The sequence below is a fragment of the Solanum verrucosum genome, unplaced genomic scaffold (genome assembly GCF_900185275.1).
Source record: "Solanum verrucosum unplaced genomic scaffold, falcon-dt-bn FXZP01000220.1, whole genome shotgun sequence".
In the NCBI taxonomy this organism is placed as follows: Eukaryota; Viridiplantae; Streptophyta; class Magnoliopsida; order Solanales; family Solanaceae; genus Solanum; species Solanum verrucosum.
This window is the reverse complement of record NW_026020308.1, coordinates 1005124-1022991: the sequence shown is the minus strand read 5'-3', so window position 1 is coordinate 1022991 and position 17868 is coordinate 1005124. Positions and strand designations below refer to the sequence as shown.

The 17868-nt window shown below is 32.7% G+C and overlaps 3 protein-coding genes across 5 annotated transcripts in view; 2 read left to right on the top strand and 1 right to left on the bottom strand.

Annotated features, from left to right (window-relative positions):
• LOC125835105 (40S ribosomal protein S4-like) overlaps positions 1-10936 on the bottom strand; it is a 254483-nt gene extending 243547 nt beyond the window's left edge. Inside the window, exon 1 of the mRNA XM_049514241.1 lies at positions 10926-10936. The gene's annotated coding sequence lies outside the window, so the exon portion shown is untranslated. The remainder of the gene's footprint in view (positions 1-10925) is intronic.
• LOC125835097 (internal alternative NAD(P)H-ubiquinone oxidoreductase A1, mitochondrial) lies at positions 1076-6702 on the top strand. Its single transcript, XM_049514227.1, has 8 exons — positions 1076-1529; positions 4163-4376; positions 4649-4809; positions 4896-4961; positions 5070-5230; positions 5312-5426; positions 5645-5824; positions 6295-6702. Exons 1-8 carry the CDS (start codon positions 1080-1082, stop codon positions 6445-6447), a joined length of 1500 nt encoding a protein of 499 aa, XP_049370184.1. The 5' UTR covers positions 1076-1079; the 3' UTR covers positions 6448-6702.
• On the top strand, positions 7823-14204 carry LOC125835099 (uncharacterized). Of its 3 annotated transcripts, none has more exons than XM_049514229.1 (11): positions 7823-8330; positions 10418-10536; positions 10648-10767; positions 10905-10992; positions 11690-11781; positions 11853-11957; positions 12093-12202; positions 12584-12671; positions 12768-12803; positions 12891-12977; positions 14131-14204. In XM_049514229.1, the coding sequence occupies exons 1-10, from the start codon at positions 7901-7903 to the stop codon at positions 12972-12974; spliced, it is 1272 nt and encodes a 423-aa protein (XP_049370186.1). In that variant the 5' UTR covers positions 7823-7900; the 3' UTR covers positions 12975-12977; positions 14131-14204. The 3 variants fall into 3 exon arrangements, with proteins under 3 accessions (XP_049370186.1, XP_049370189.1, XP_049370187.1); XM_049514232.1 differs by lacking the exon at positions 14131-14204 and adding an exon at positions 14018-14060 and having other exon boundaries at positions 7897-8330; XM_049514230.1 differs by lacking the exon at positions 14131-14204 and adding an exon at positions 13257-13279 and having other exon boundaries at positions 7897-8330.
• Positions 14205-17868: the final 3664 nt, after the last annotated feature.

The window sequence follows — 17868 nt, the reverse complement described above, 5'->3', positions numbered from 1 at the left end:
CTTGTATACAACTTTATGTTGTACAGAATCCGATCAAACACATAAAACTTGCATACAATTATGTAATTTGTATGTAATATAATTACGTCTTGTAGGCACTAATATTAACGTGACACATTAATTTTGAATGTGTCTACATGATTATTTTATAAGTTGAAGTATTTAACTGATACAATAAAAACACATTGAAGAAACTGAAAGTGCATCCGTAAAATTGAAGTATTTAGTTATCAGTTAATGTCAAATTAAAATGTGTATTATGCCAAAATATATCATCTCAAATAAAATGTTTCTATTGCAAAAATAAAAAATAAAAAAATTCCAAAGGTACTACACCTTTTGCACAAGGTTACTCCTTATCTACAATGGGGACCCCACTTGATGCCTCCACTTGCGGTATATATGTTAGATGCCACCTATTCCCTATCCGTTAGTTTGCACCAAATTAAACTTTTAAAAGTCATAAAATTAGAATTAGTATACATATATTAATTATTATAAAAGTTTATAAACAGAAGTAGTACAATACTTATTTAAAATATTATCACGATAATATTTTAAGTAAGATTCTTCTGATAGTGTTGAAATTAAGTAAGATTCTTTTGATAGTGTTGGAAATTAAATAATTATTATCACGATAATATTTTAAGTAAGATAATACTTGAGTTGTGCTGCACATTATTTTTAAAATTATTTGAACAGTTCGAAATATTTCCTCAAAATTAAATAATTATTATTAAATTAATCAAAGGATATAAGTAATTAACAAAAGTAAATAATACTAATCTTTTCTAATTAAATAGAGGATACCAGAATCAATTTGAAATATTTGCCCAAAATTAAAGAATTTTTATCTAATTTATTAGAGGATACAAAAATCAGCATAATAAATAAAAGAACATATACATTGGGTGAGAAAAGAAGAGACTGTCATTGTTGAAGAATGATGTCCTTATCATCATGACAAGTGTATGGGTATGTGTTACTATTACTTAAGCTAAAACTTTATTTGTCACATACTTTAATTCTTTTGAAATAAATATTTTGCCAACAAAAAGTAAGAAAATTTTTGTGACACAATGCCATGGTTGAAGAATCTCATCAAAATCTCCAAAACAATTTCAAACCAATCATCAGCTTATAACAAATCTATAACCCCATTAGCCTCACCTTTACTTACTCAATTTCTACAATTCACTAAACAATATTCAACTAATCATCATCATCATGATGTTGTTGGTTTGGAAGCAACAAAAAGTGACCAAAAACCAAGAATTGTTGTGTTAGGTTCTGGATGGGCAGGATGTAGGCTAATGAAAGACATTGACACAAATATTTATGATGTTGTGTGTGTGTCACCTAGGAACCATATGGTGTTCACTCCATTATTAGCATCTACTTGTGTTGGTACTCTTGAGTTTAGGTCTGTTGCTGAACCTATTGGAAGGATTCAACCTGCTGTTTCAACACAACCAACTTCTTTTTTCTTTCTTGCTAATTGCAATGCCATTGATTTTGATAATCATATGGTATGCCTACTTTGCTTTTTTTCTTTTTTTTCATAATCGTGGTGTTCAGACTAGTTTGTGCACACCTATAGTTTCTTAACCGTGTATACTTATTACCTCCCACCAACACACTTACTGAGTAACTCTATCCATATGAGGCCTCATGATTTTTTATCCACTTTATTGACCGCTAGGACACGCCCTTTGGTGCAATGACATTGATTTTGATAAACATGTGGTATGCCTAGTTTTCTCCTTTTATTGTTGTTGTTTTTCTTTTTTTTCATAATCGTGGTGTTCAGACCAGTTTGTGCACCTAGTTTTTTTATTGTGTACCTATTACCTCCCACCAACACAGTTACCGAGTAACTCTATTCATATGAGGCCTCATGGTTTTTTATGCACTTTATTGGCCACTAGGACACTCCTTTCGTGCAATGACATTGGATTTGATAAACATGTGGTATGCCTAGTTTTCTCCTTTTATTGTTGTTTTTCTTTTTTCATAATCGTGGTGTTAATGTCAGTTTATGCAAACTTAGTTTCTTTACCGCGTACTTAATACCTCTCACTGGCACAGTTTACTGAGTAACTCTATCCATATGAGGCCTTATGATTTTTTATCCACTTTGTTGACCACTAGGATACACCCTTTCGTGCAATGACATTGATTTTGATAAACATGTGGTATGCCTAGTTTTCTCATTTTATTGTTTGTTATTGTTTTTCTTTTTTCATAATCGTGGTGTTCAGACCAGTTTGTGCACATCTAGTTTATGTACCGTGTATCTATTACCTCCCACCAGCACAGTTACCGAGTAACTCTGTCCATATGAGGACTCATGATTTTTTTATCCACTTTATTGACCACTAGGATACGCCCTTTCGTGCAATGACATTGATTTTGATAAACATATGGTATGCCTAGTTTTCTCCTTTTATTGTTTGTTGTTTTTCTTTTTTTCATAATCGTGATGCTCAGACCAGTTTGTACACGCCTAGTTTTTGTACCGTGTACCTATTACCTCCCACCAGCACAGTTACCGAGTAACTCTGTCCATATGAGGACTCATGATTTTTTTATCCACTTTATTGACCACTAGGATACGTCATTTCGTGCAATGACATTGATTTTGATAAACATGTGGTATGCCTAGTTTTCTCCTTTTATTGTTTGTTGCTTTTCTTTTTTTTCATAATTGTGATGCTCAGACCAGTTTGTGCACACCTAGTTTCTTTACCGTCTACCTATTGCCTCCCACCAGCACAAATATCGAGTAACTCTATCCATATGAGGCGTAATGATTTTTTATCCACCTTATAGACCACTAGGCTTCGTGGTGCAATGACATTGATTTTGATAAACATGTGGTATGCCTAGTTTCCTCCTTTTATTGTTGTTTTTCTTTTTTCATAATCGTGGTGTTCAAGTCAGTTTATGCACATTTAGCTTCTTTACCGCGTACTTAATACCTCTCACTAGCACAGTTTACTGAGTAACTCTATCCATATGAGGCCTTGTGATTTTTTATCCACTTTGTTGACCACTAGGACACACCCTTTCGTGCAATGACATTGATTTTGATAAACATATGATACGCCTGGTTTTCTCCTTTTATTGTTTGTTGTTTTTCTTTTTTTCATAATCGTGGTGTTCAGACCAGTTTGTGCACATCTAGTTTATGTACCGTGTATATATTACCTCCCACCAGCACAATTACCGAGTAACTCTGTCCATATGAGGACTCATGATTTTTTTATCCACTTTATTGACCACTAGGATATGCCCTTTCGTGCAATGACATTGATTTTGATAAACATGTGGTATGCATAGTTTTCTCCTTTTATTGTTTGTTGCTTTTCTTTTTTTCATAATCGTGATGCTCAGACCAGTTTGTGCACACCTAGTTTCTTTACCGTCTACCTATTGCCTCCCACCAGTATAGATATCGAGTAACTCTATCCATATGAGGCGTCATGATTTTTTATCCACCTTATTGACCACTAGGCTTCGTGGTGCAATGACATTGATTTTGATAAACATGTGGTATGCCTAGTTTGCTTCTTTTATTGTTTTTCCCTTTTTAAAAAAAAATTAATTATGGCGTTCAAGTCAATTACCTAATTCTTCAGGATACTTATTGCCTCCCACCAGCACAGATATCGAGTAACTCTATTCACCTGAGGCCTCATGGTTTCATTGACCACTAGGTCGTAACCTTGAATGCTGTTGTTTTTGGTTTTCTACTTTCAGTTCTAAGACCTATATTCCTCTGTTTATCCAGTATGTTGGCATTTATGAGATCCTATAATTGTGTGTACCCTAGGTGAGTGCAAATGGCGAGTGGAATGGTGTGGTTTTATTTGGTAGCCCAAAATTACCCGTAGTCTTACCTCAAAGTAGGAGCTGATTAAACTCGATTATTAGAATGAGTCTTATTAGAAGTCTCTTTGGGGATATCCGATAAAATTGAAACAATATATACATAGTTTAAGGAGAGACTATGTTATGATTTGAATTCTTGAAAGTTGTAAAAATCGTATCGAATAATCTACAAGTGGAATTGTGTCAAAAATTTTGAAATGTCCTAATACAACTTGACACTTAGATTCTTCCCAATCTGTTTCTTTAGCAATTTGTGTGGTACTTGTAGATACAATGCCAAACAGTGACAGAGGGAGTTGAAACCTTGGAGCCATGGAACTTTAATGTTTCATATGACAAGTTAGTCATTGCATCTGGAGCACATGCTTTGACATTTGGAATTAAGGGTGTAAACGAGCACGCCACATTTCTTCGTGAAGTTCATCATGCTCAGGAAATACGGAGGAAACTACTTCTAAATCTCATGTTGTCAGATGTGCCTGGTATATGTTGTTTTCGTTATAATGCTACGATCACTGAACTTCACCTGTTATAATAGTAAACTATGTGTGAAGTGCTCGAAAAATACAAATGATCAGAACATACATATGCAAATTAGCCTCATGTGGCAAGTGTTTGTAAGTTTTGAGCAATGCACACATAGTTTGATTACTTTACTGTGACAAAACGTAGTTTTGTGACTTTACTGTTATATTTGATGAAGTTAAGTCATGATCCGGACAATATATGTTGATTTCTTCTCACTTTTGGGCAGGAGTTAGTGAGGAAGAAAAGCGTAGACTCTTACACTGTGTTGTAGTTGGAGGTGGTCCGACAGGAGTGGAGTTCAGTGGCGAACTTAGTGATTTTATCCTGAAGGATGTTCATCAAAGATATGCTCATGTCAAAGACTACATTCACGTCACGTTGATTGAGGCAAGCTTAGTCTCAATTTCTATATTCATTGTGTCTTGAAATAACATGTTTAGTTAATTAAGCTGCAGTGTGTCCTTGTTTGACAGGCAAATGAGATATTATCCTCCTTTGATGATCGTTTACGTGTATATGCAACCAAACAGTTGACTAAGGTGAGATATATACTGATCAAATGTATATGTGATTCTCTGTTTGTGTGCTATATATGTTGAACTCTGAACTCAACATTGAACTGTTGTGATTAATTTGTCTGTTTTCAGTCAGGAGTTCGTCTTGTACGAGGCCTTGTCCAAGATGTGCAACCGGAGAAGATAATTCTTAGCGATGGCACAAACGTCCCCTATGGTCTGTTAGTGTGGTCTACTGGTGTTGGCCCTTCACCTTTTGTCAACTCACTTGATATACCAAAAGCTAAAGGGAGGTAAGTACACATGCATTTCTTAAGATTCATGATATTAGTTGTTTGTATGTGTTGTACTGATAACTCTCCATGAATTAATAGGATTGGAATTGATGAATGGTTACGCGTCCCATCGGTACAAGATGTATACTCAATTGGTGATTGCAGTGGTTTTCTTGAGAGTACAGGCAGACAAGTTCTTCCAGCTTTGGCCCAAGTAAGTATGAGCTAGCTAGTTGTCAATCAAAATTCATTTTGCTTATCGAGTTCTAAATTGATTATTTATACGTTTAAAATAATTGTTTGTAACACAAACATACCTAAGTTACTGAGTTCAATCGAACCTGCAACCACAATGTTGGCTCCGCCCATGTGTGTGACACACAAATAATATCTTTAAATTGTCTTAGGGTGTTTGTTGTGTTTGATGATCAGGTTGCAGAGAGGCAGGGAAAATATTTGGCAAGTTTATTGAACAAGGTGGGTAAAGAAGGTGGAGGGCATGCCAATTGTGCACAAAACATAAACTTGGGAGATCCATTTGTCTACAAACATTTGGGAAGCATGGCTACAATTGGAAGATACAAGGCCCTTGTGGACCTTAGAGAGAGCAAGGTTTCCTCTTTCTTTTTTACATCTATATTCTTTTTTTCTTTTTTTTATTACGGTGATGTCTGGATAGAGCTTAGACGTACTTTAATCATACCCCGAGTTACTTGCTATTGATATCTCCCACCAGCATAAATATAGAGTAATTATATCGACCAAGAGCTTAGACACATGAGAATGCATCACTTTACTATTTTTGTCTCTGCTGTATTTTGAACCCTAACTTTCTATGGTTTTCAAGTGCATTTGCACAAATGACCTTTTTTTTCCGAGGTCACTATTTAAATTCAATCTCCATGAGCCTAGTGAGCTAAATTCATTCCCCCCTATGGATTAGTCTACATTCTCTACAAATTTTATCAACGGAAGCTCTTATTTTCATATTTTTCATTTCGTACCTTAATTCTGAATCTATTTAACGTTTTTCTTTTAACTATGTTCATTAATTATCCGATAAAATTAACTTGTGTTTGCAGGAAGCAAAAGGTGTATCTCTAGCAGGATTCACAAGCTTTTTTGTCTGGCGTTCAGCATATTTGACTCGTGTAGTGAGCTGGAGGAACAAAATTTATGTTCTAATTAATTGGTTGACAACCTTAGTATTTGGTCGTGATATATGTAGGATATAGACCAACAAAAAGAAGATGGTTCCTTTTAGTTTCATTCAAAAGGAACTATCCTTACGTGTTGCGACGGAACTTGTGCAAGCAATGTCAGTCAATTATCACGATTCGAATTTGGGATTGTAGAGATCATGGAATATACTTATTGTCCTGAAATGTATTTTATATTCGCATTATCTTTATATGATGTTGACGTATTTGTATATATACACACATTAATTTTTTCGCCTTTTACTAAAGAATATTGTGTGTGCATTGCAATTAGTGGCATACGCCTATTTTTTTGAGGGGTTATTGCCTCTATAGTTCTAGTTTCAAATTAAGTTTTGATGATTTTTGGTTTGGGGTTAAGAGGGTGTAGCATCATTTTTTATTTATTTATTTATTTTTTAATCGTAGCATCATTTATTTTGTTCTGTTCAATTTTTTTAATTAATTTTAATTTATTTTTTTGGTTATAAAACTACTTTCTTTCTTTATTACGATTGAGAATTTTATAGATAGTGTTAAGATCTAATTACATCATAAATTTGTTCTATTTCAAATTATAAAAATCCCTTAAATTTGATGGAATTCAGATACATCGTTCAACATTCCGATACATCGCTCAACATCTTGATACATTGCATCTCGGTTTTGAATACATCACTCAACGTCCCAATACATCGCATAAAGTGATGTATCTATTCTAAAGAATATAGATATTTTCAAATGATAGAAAATTTTAGAGAGTATGATAAAATAATTAGGGAAACACGGTATGAAATAACAAACTATTAATTCAAATGAAATGTTATAGTCATAATTTTTTTTTTATTTGTAATTCGCAGCAAACATTACATGTTTTTTGTCATCCCATTTGTATACTGAAATATACTAATAGACCCATTCGGTATACATATGTGTTGTATAAAAATTAATTGCATGACCCATTTGTATACCGAAATATACAATTAGGCCCATTTGGTATACATATGTGTTGTATAAAAATTAATTGCAGGACCTATTTGTATTCTGAAATATACAAATAGAGACCCATTTGTATACCGAAATATACAAGTAGACCCATTCGGTATACATATGTGTTGTATATATGTAGTAATTTTGCTTATATACAATTACTGTGATTTAGTTTGTATACCAAAATATACAAATACAGATTTTTATGTATATGAATACCAAAATATATAGATTAATAGAAGTTTGGTATGGAGCGCAATTATACAAATTATAACTATAACATACAAATATAATTTTTATGTTTGTTAAACCTAAAATTTACTCAAAAATAAGTTGTGTATTCAGATAATCTTTGGGCCCAAGTCTGAAATTTAGCTGGTCCAAATTCAGGGCCCAAAATAGGTGAGATCCAAAAGAGTAAAAGGGCACAGAAAATAATTAGCCCTCTTCTTCTTCATCGAGCTTCTGCAATTCATCATCAACATTTCCAACAGAAAAAATGAATGGCAAGTCTGGGATTTTTGTTGGGAAAAGGAAGAAAGTCTTTCCTCAACGAGATATGGAAAACAAAGTAACTGTTGGAACTTCTCATAGAAGAAAAACAGAACGTAAAATGGATTCGGAGACGCAAGAAAAGTTTTCTAATTCTAGAAAAAATACTTTACATGGCGAACGTAGAAAGTTTAACAATACTGAGAGAAACTCAGTAAGAAAAGTGAAATGCGTTAAAATGGGAGAAGAAAATGTTACTCTAAGAAAACAGAGTGGGAGTAAGCAAAAAACTGAATTATTTTCGAAGAAGAAGGTTCAGGATAAGAGGAATTTGGGCGTATCTGAAGAAAGGCCAAAGAAGAAGAAGAAGCGAGGTATTCGATTAGATCGTCATGATACCTCCAACAAGAGGCTTGATGATGGAGTAACAAGTATAGGTAAGTCTCTGAATCATCTAAGCTCAATTGCATTGTTTAGTAGTACCTATTGTCAGTTATTGTGTTATTTGTTGTACTACTTGTTCTCTTCTTAATTGTTATACTTGATTTTTGATATGCTTACTTCAGCGGAGGGTCTATCACAAACAACCTCTCTATATTCACAGGGGTAGAGCTATGGCTACATTACACATCACACTTCATAGACTACAAGTAGTGGGATTATGCTTGGTTTGTTGTTGTTGTGTAAAGTTTAAACCTTTAGCTTGGATTATTACCAATTCTTTCTTCGATAGTTTGAAAGATTAAGACCGGGGGATTGTACTAGTTTGGAAGTTAAAGACCACTCTTTACGTACTATAATCTGTGGCGCTTTCTTTCATCAGTGATTGACATAGAACAAAAAGTGTGATAGAACCATTTAAGCAAATGCTACTAGTGTGCATTAATCCTAAGCAAGTTGGCTTTGCTATGTGAATTCTCTCTATCCATGATGCTCCATTTAATCATGTCTAAGTTTAATATTATTCATTATGAGTTGACTAGTATTACGCCGTGTGTCAACCTATTGCAAATTCTCCTCCTTTTTATTTGTGCTAAGACCGAGAATGTGAGCAAGCTCACACAGTTCTATACTTTTTATTGATGTGTGACTTTATATTATAAATGATTTTATACAAGGCTTTATAGCTAAGTTGCTCAGATTCGGGTGTCTGATACGGGTGGTATCTAAAGGTCGGATCCTTTTAGATCTAAATTGTAAGATACAAATTTCTGCTAAAGATAATTCCAATAGCTAAAGTTAGAGTTATATGTCTAAATTATGAGACATTATGTGGAAAACTTCCAAGGTATTATGCGGAAAAAATATTGATGAAGAGGAGAATCCTTGAAAGGTGTTATAAGGAAAAGGACCTGACATAGAAATTTGTATATATAAGGTACTCTATTTTCTTCAATTTCACCTTAAATTTGGTTTTGATTACAAAAATCATTGAATCTGTCCCAAAATTCTCAAGTACCCAAAATTGGTTGACCAAATCCGGTATGGATCCATACGCACAACCGTGTCATGTCAACACGGGTGCAACATTGTAAGTGAAGAGTCCTAGCAACTAAGCTCTATAGTATAAAATGTTGTTCAAAGAATTACATTACATGGTCCATCCATTTCTATTCATGTGTCTTGCTTTCCTAGACACATTTCCTGTTTAGTCTTTTTTTTTTTATAAATGTCACCTTTCTATATCTATTTAGTGTTTAATTCCAACATTCCCATTTACCCTTAACGACTCTCTTGTAGAAATGATGTAGAAATGATGTGTTTAAGGCCACAAGATTCAAAAGTTTTTTTGGTATGTTATACATACTTTTAGTTTAAAACCCCAAGATTCAAAGGTCTTATTTAATTTTTAAAACTATGTGCCTAGTCAAATACACAAATTAAGCATCTAAAATGAAACGGATGGAGTACTTTTTTTTTTTTTGATGACAAGGAAAATCCGCAGCCGCTATCCTTTGGGTGCGCACAGGGTAAAACCCTCGCTCCTATGCAATAACTCGCAAACCACATAGGAGAGGTAACCCGCACTAGGCAAGCCTGGTGCGACGAGCTAGACCCAGAAGGCAAACCCCTTGCTTTCCCTGGCAAGGGGTTTCGAACTTGAGACCTCCAACATGGAAGTCCCAAGCTCAAACCACTGGACCCCAAAGGGGGTTGATGGAGTACTTTTTATTTGACAAATAAATTGGCAGGTCTGTAAGAATATGGCCTGTGATTCTTGAATACTTGCTTTTTTGATAAGTGGTAAGAGGATTAACTATTTTGTTGTCGTGGAGCAATTGTGTTCCAAGGAGATGAACTCTTTGCTGAACTATTTTTTGCTTTTAACGGGCGTGCCTAGTGTTTCAAAGTAGAAACATCCTCTTACGCTGGTGTTTAACTCCTTTCACAGTGTAGAGGCACTAATATGCCTCATGTTTATGTAATTATTTATCCATGCTGTTTTCATGTCATGTAATCTACTTATCATCTGTGGCTAAGTAGATTAAGCCTTTTCCTCTGAACTCATTTCCATTGCTTTCAGATAACAATAAGGTAAAGCAAGAAGATTCAGCAAAAACGAAAACTGTTGGACTGTCGAAGAATGCACAATTTCGTGCAATATGCCCCAGTCCATCTATTCTTTCTTTTGTGGAAGACAACGTAATCACTTTGACTAGGATTTGTTTGTTTGATTGCCAATATTATTAGTGCAGAAATCTCAGTGTTCAGCATTTTTGTCTAAAGTCTTAATTCCTCGAATTTGTATTGCAGTTGTTGGGTCGTAGACGTGATATTCAGTTAAAGAGGGCAGGCTATAACATTGAACTCTCTGCTCCTTTAGATAACATTCCTTTCTCAACAAGCTCAGAAAGGGAGCGGATTGAAGAGCCGGTACAATAATTTACATGTTAATTGATATCCAAACCTTGTCATGACTTTAGGTTGATGTTTCATCATAGTATGAAGCCACATATGATGCCCATGTTTCAGTATACTCTACTTATTATTATAACTTACTTTTTCTATAGGTGTTCAGGAATAGGTTGGAATTTTTTGCTGCAGCTAAGGTTTCCTCGTCATTCCCCCCTGCAGATCTTCCAGAGATTGCATTTGCAGGTTTACTGATCAGTCCCTTCTCTTTCTTAAGTTCCTTTATGCCTGGCACGAATGCTTGACTTTCCTTTTCTCCTCCTTTTTTATGGCTTTTAAACGAGCTTTTGTTTTGTAAAAAATGACATCAACATCTCCTTCATCAAAAAAATAATGTCACCATCTTCTTATCAACTACAGATGCTTGTGTCAAGATAGGCTGCCTACATCACACCCCTTGGAGTACGGTCCTTACTGGACCTGCATGAATGATGCACCGGGCTACCCCTTTCTTTTCTTTTTTTGACATTCAATTTACGTTAAATATTCTTCCTCTTGAAAGCTGCACTTATGGGCTTGTTACTGGAAAGTGACACCATTTAATGAATGATATCCTTATAATGCATGTTCCACACGGTAAACTGTCAAAGCATACACATTTGGGAGTCTTGACGTAAAACTGTCATTATGATGCATCTTGATGTGTTGGTTTACGAAACATGTCAGTAATTAAAACACACAAATTCACAACAGTTTCTGCTATCCTAGTTATCTGATGTTTAATTCTCATCTTTTCCCCTTTGATGTCACATTCTTTTTGGAAGACTGGTTTGTTATAGAAGCTTTTGGTGTGCTAGAATCAATTGATTATAAGTTAAACATAAAGATTCAAGTGATTGGGAATTTTGGAAACTGCCTTTATAATATTTGTTCCTTGGAATAGGAAGGTCAAACGTGGGAAAGTCATCTTTACTAAATGCATTGACCAGGCAATGGGGTGTTGTACGTACATCAGATAAGCCTGGCCTCACTCAGGTGACACTTATTTCCTGAACAGAAGTTTGTTTCCTGCTATACATGTAAGATAACAATATGCACATCTGCAGACTATTAACTTCTTCACGCTTGGTTCAAAAATGTGCATGGTTGATTTGCCGGGATATGGTTTTGCTTATGCAAAAGAAGAAGTGAAAGAAGCTTGGGAGGATCTTGTGAGTACACGATTAGCTTTGACCTTTCTGGGATTTACTTGTGTTACTTCTTGCATTTGTTGGTACTAACAAAATGTCCAGGTTTCTTTGTATTAGTTTTGAACATTTGCTCTCTTTGAATGCTCCAATTTGCAGGTGAAAGAGTATGTTTCTACACGTCTTGGTCTAAAGAGAGTCTGCCTTCTGATTGATACAAAGTGGGGCATGAAACAAACGGATCATGAGCTTGTTGATTTAATGGAGAGGTACAAAGAAATTACTTTTCCTACCTATTAAAAGATAAAAAGGTTATCTGTCCAATATTGGAGTCAGCTAGATAGAATTGTTGCCTATTCTCTGGCCTATGTAGTACAGTTCGTCATCACGTGCCTATGTAAGTGTTGATTGTGTTAATTAATTAGCATTATTTTAGGAGACTTTATTTTCCTAGTGTAAGAAACAGAATATTTTCTTTTAATTGTAATTGATTGTCTTTTCTCAATTAGTTATAGTATATATATATACACACACACACACCCTTCTCACGGGTTGAAAAGATACAAAAAAAAATCAAGAAAACTCTTTCTTCTTTGCATTGTTGTTAGATTGCTGCTTTTGAGGTTATAATCTTCTGTCATAATGTTCAGAGCTCAAACGAAATACCAGATTATTTTAACCAAGACAGACACAGTTTTCCCAATAGATGTGGCACGACAAGCCATGCAAATTGAAGAGGTGAACTTAGAAAAATCTCATGTCCCTTTAATCTGAATTCTAACCTATTTCAAGTATCCCCCATAAGTTGATCATTGTACATGCACTATCTTGCAGAGACTCAAGGCAAACAAGTCTGTTGTTCAGCCTGCGGTAAGAAGTGCACATTTTTAGCTTTAGTTTGAGTTTTGGTGCATTTTTGGTTAGAAAAATAGTACTTTGTTTTTGGCTTTTATTCAGGTGATGGTAAGCTCAAAATCTGGAGCTGGTATCCGAAGTTTAAGAACAGTGCTTTCCAAGATTGCTCGATTTGTGAAACCATAAATGGTAATCCTCTGCCTTTTTGTTTTCGGTGATGTCCCTTTCATGTATCTTGATGGATTTAGCATAGTTGATGTATTATTATAACTTGAAAGCAAAAAATAACTTGAAAGCAAAGTCCTGTCATGAGCTACAGTCTAGGAAAGTGATTCATGAGTTTGCAATGGTATGTATGTTAAATTGTAGCTCTGTGCCTCATGAGACAGATATATTTAAGTGTTAGCTTGATTTCGATTTTCATTTTAACATGCTTCGATCTTCTAAGTTGGCTTGTTTTATTAATAGGCAGTAGAATTAAGATTGGCAAGAAACATTAGAATTATTATAAGTGTATGCTAAATTGCGGTGTGGTGGTGCCTCTTGAAAAAAGCGGTTTCGCGAAGGAGTGATTTGTTTCAAGCGGGTGTTTTTGGAATTTTTACTAGGGATCTTTTGAGGGAATTTGGAGAAGATTTAAGGTAGTTTTTGGTGAAATTTCTGATTTGGGCTTGAGGTTGAAGATTAACATCTCAAATTTATGTTTAAGATTTAGGTCTGTAACATCTTTATAGCAGCCTATAATTTATACCAAACCACTTGCATTATCTATTATCAACTTATGAATCTTAAACAGCAAATTCCATAAACAATAAATACTCATTTTTCTTCTTGGAACTTGTCTATGTTGACATTTTAATGATGATTCGAAAATATGTGGATGATATACTTATAAAAACATTATTATTATTATTATTGAAACATTACAAGTCTTTCATTATTAATCTCAACATTACAAGTTCATACATTGTGATTCGTGGATATCGTAGTGTTTGTTATATAATTATGGGGTGGTGGGTTGGGGGTCGGGGGACGTTTCATGTTTATTACTATGTAGTTTAGTCACTAATTGCAATATGGAGGGTGTTTCGTTTCATGAACTTTTACTAATCTATGCGTTTGAATGTAGTGTTTTCCCACATTTTTCCTGTGTTATATTGTTGTATAGCTATGCAAATCTATTGACATTGTTGAACTCTGGATTGATGAATTTGGTTTTTTTTTTTAAGGGTTTTCCATCTGGTGTATTGTTACCTACTTTGGAGCTCGATTAATCTAGATTATCCCCCCGTAGAGCCCATTCAGGGGAAGTGTTTCCTACCAAGGATTTTTTCATACCCAGGACTCGAAACAGAAACCTTTGGTGATGGGAGGAACCATCCGCTGCACTGCATCCTTATTCCTTGGTGGTTGATGAAATTGGTTGTTATTGAATATTTTGAAGTATTCCAAAAATATCAAATCTTATGTATTATAAAAAAAAATTATTGAAAATTTGCATGGTTTACCTTCAATTATAAGGTTTGCATATATTTTATCTTCTCTATATCTCACATGTATGGTTATGCTGAATATGTTATTGTTATTTAGCTTATATATGTCAATTGGAAAGAAAGAGTAAAGTCTTTCTATGAAGTTTGACTTTAAACCCTCAATCTCATTGAAACATTCATGCATTAAGGATAAAAATTTAAAGTTAAATTATTGATAAATATAGTGATATTTTATTTTTACTAATTAAACGAAAGAAGAGTGTCAGATAAATTAATCACTATAAATGATATCGATTTCACTTAATTAGGTACTCTATTTATTCATTTTTACGTGTCTGATGTTTTAAAAAGTCTTTCCCTTTTACTTGTGTCTTTTAACATATCAAGAAAAAATAATTTTTTTTCTTCATGTTTTATCCTTTATATCATTTATTTATTTTTCAAATCATTTTCAGACTTAATATTAAAAATCAATTAATAAGAATAATATAATAAAATAATCATGTCAAGCTTATTTTTTAAAATGAAAATGTTAAATTCAAATATATCAAAGTAAAAATGAATAAAGAGAGTACTTTTATATATTAAATTTCATTAATTGATGTACCTAACTTTCTGGCAAAGACATTTAAAGGTGGTCTTACAACAATATTGGGCTAGTATTGTTGAAGTCCCAACAAACCATAAATAAATGTAGACTCTGTTTTCTTACACATTAATGACATTTAATTTCATTTGCCCCATCATTCATTTATTCAAAAATTATTTTTAAATTTATCATAAATTAATTACTCCATTCATTCAATAATAATTGTTCATTATATTAAAAATAGTTGTTCAACAATACTTATACAATTTAAAAAATCAAGAGATAATTTATCTTTTATGCTTATTTACCCTTTTACTATTAAGAGCAAATTTTAGGAATAGCAAGCATAAAAATCATATTAGCGCTCTATAGCTACAATTTTGTTATTTTCGCTGCATAGCAAACATAGTTTGCTATAGAGCATCTGATCTGTATAAATCGCAGACATGCATCTCGTTTGTATAAAATCGCAACGATTGTATATGTATATTAGTTAGATAATTGTATATATGTAAATACTATGTATATGTATGAATGGTTGTGTTTGTATATCTGCATAAAATTTGAATTTGTATACAATTGTATCGATTTAAAATATTTGTATATCAAATCCCCCCCCCCCCTCTCTCTCGCTTTATACAACACAAATTATACATTGTAATATAATTTGTGTTTGTATAAAACGAGAAAGAGCGAAAGGCAAAAGAAAACTGGGCATAGGAAGATCTATATTTGTATAATTCTAAATGTATAGGACGAAAATATATGTATTTGTATATAGAGTTTTATCTCGCTTTATACAAACACAAACACATACATTTGTATATGTATAAAGTGAGAGAGGCAAGCGAGATTCTCTGAATAACAAAGTGTTTGCTACGAATTAGAATTAAATGAAACTGTTGCTATAACATTTATTTTGAATGATAGTTTGCTATAATGCACAATTTTCCCTACTTTTAAATATTATTTATCATCTATCACATTTTTCAAAGCATTAAATTTAATAAAGTCAAAGAATAATATAGTAATCATCTATTAATTGATTTTTAATATTATGTCTAAAAAATAATTTGTAAAATAAATAAATGATATTAAGTGTAAAATATTTCACAAGAAATGTAGAGAAAATTAAAGTATGTAGGTAGGAAAGTGTAGACAAAATTAAAGTAGGTAGGTAGGAAAGTGTTAAGTTATTCTCATTATTTTCCCTCGGTTTCAAATGAGGTTATGGAAGTGTGGAAGAACATGACATTGGTCATTGAAACATATGTTTAATAATACGCATTGATAATTGGCTCATTAAAAATCTTGCTAAAAAAGCACAGTGAAACAAGAGTCTTAACTTTAAAAAAAGTGTATAATATGTATTATACTCCCCTGTTTAAATCTTTTTTTAATCCTATAAATGATGCATTTCAAACTTGTATATCAACTTCTCAAAATATTGACATTGACAGTATAATCTTTGTATTCATAACATATGTGTATTCAATATGAGTCCAAAGCCAAAAGGGTAAAAAGATTGAGCAAAATTTTCAAAAGCTTTAATATGCAATGTTTAGAAATTTTATTCTTTATATTTTTTTTTCATGTCCCTATATTTTGTCCTCAATATTAGCAAATTATATATAAAAAAAACTATTAAACTTGATCGCATCATTTACATTTTTATTTACATATAAATAATGAAAATAGAAAAAAAAATATAACAATAAAATGATTAAATAAATAATGAAGAAGGAATATTAATTATTATTTTTAGAGTCAACATTGTTTTTTTTTTAAAAAAAAAAGGAAGGCTTATATCAGAATGAGCTTTGTAAGACTCATGTCAGAGTGAGTCTTCTAACATAAGCCTTATACATAGATTTTAACTCCGTCAACAACTCCATCCAAATATTGCATTTTTGATTTCATACTTAATTTTATTGTCCTTATAAAAATCTTGCTCAATTTTTTTGCCTTTTTAACTCCGTCAACAGTTCCATCCAAAGCAGGCAAATTGCTTACATTCTTAAAAGGTGTTAGACACCTCCGAATCGTGTGATTCTATCCAAGCCACTTTTATTGACTTGTACTTGATTTAAATTAGCTATTTGAATAAAATTGTGTTTGTTTAACTTAACTGTTTGTGATTTTTCTATTATTATACTCCCCTGTTTAAATCATTTTTTAATCCTATAAATGATGCATTCTCAAAATATTGACATTGACAGTATAATCTTTGTATTCATAACATATGTCTATTGGATATGAGTCCAAAGCCAAAAGGGTAAAAAGATTGAGCAAAATTTTCAAAAGCTTTAATATGCAATGTTTAGAAATTTTATTCTTTATATTTTTTTTCATGTCCCTATATTTTGTCCTCAATATTAGCAAATTATATAAAAAAAAAACTATTAAACTTGATCGCATCATTTACATTTTGATTTACATATAAATAATGAAAATAGAAAAAAAAAATACAACAATAAAATGATTAAATAAATAATGAAGAAGGAATATTAATTATTATTTTTAAAGTCAACATCGTTATTTTTTTTTTAAAAAAAAAGGAAGGCTTATATCATAATGAACCTTGTAAGACTCATGTCAGAGTGAGTCTTCAAACATAAGCCTTATACATAGATTTTAACTCCGTCAACAGCTTCATCCAAATATTGCATTTTTGATTTCATACTTAATATTATTGTCCTTTTGAAAATCTTACTCAATTTTTTTTGCCTTTTTAATTCCGTCAACAGTTCCATCCAAAGCCGGCCAATTGCTTACATTCTTAAAAAGTGTTAGACACCTCCGGATCGTGTGATTCTATCCAAGCCATTTTTATTGACTTGTACTTGATTTAAATTAGTTATTCGAATAAAATTGTGTTTGTTTAACTTAACTGTTTGTGGTTATTATACTCCCCTGTTTAAAACATTTTTTAATCCTATAAATGATGCGTTTCAAACTTGTATATCAACTTCTCAAAATATTGACATTGACAGTATAC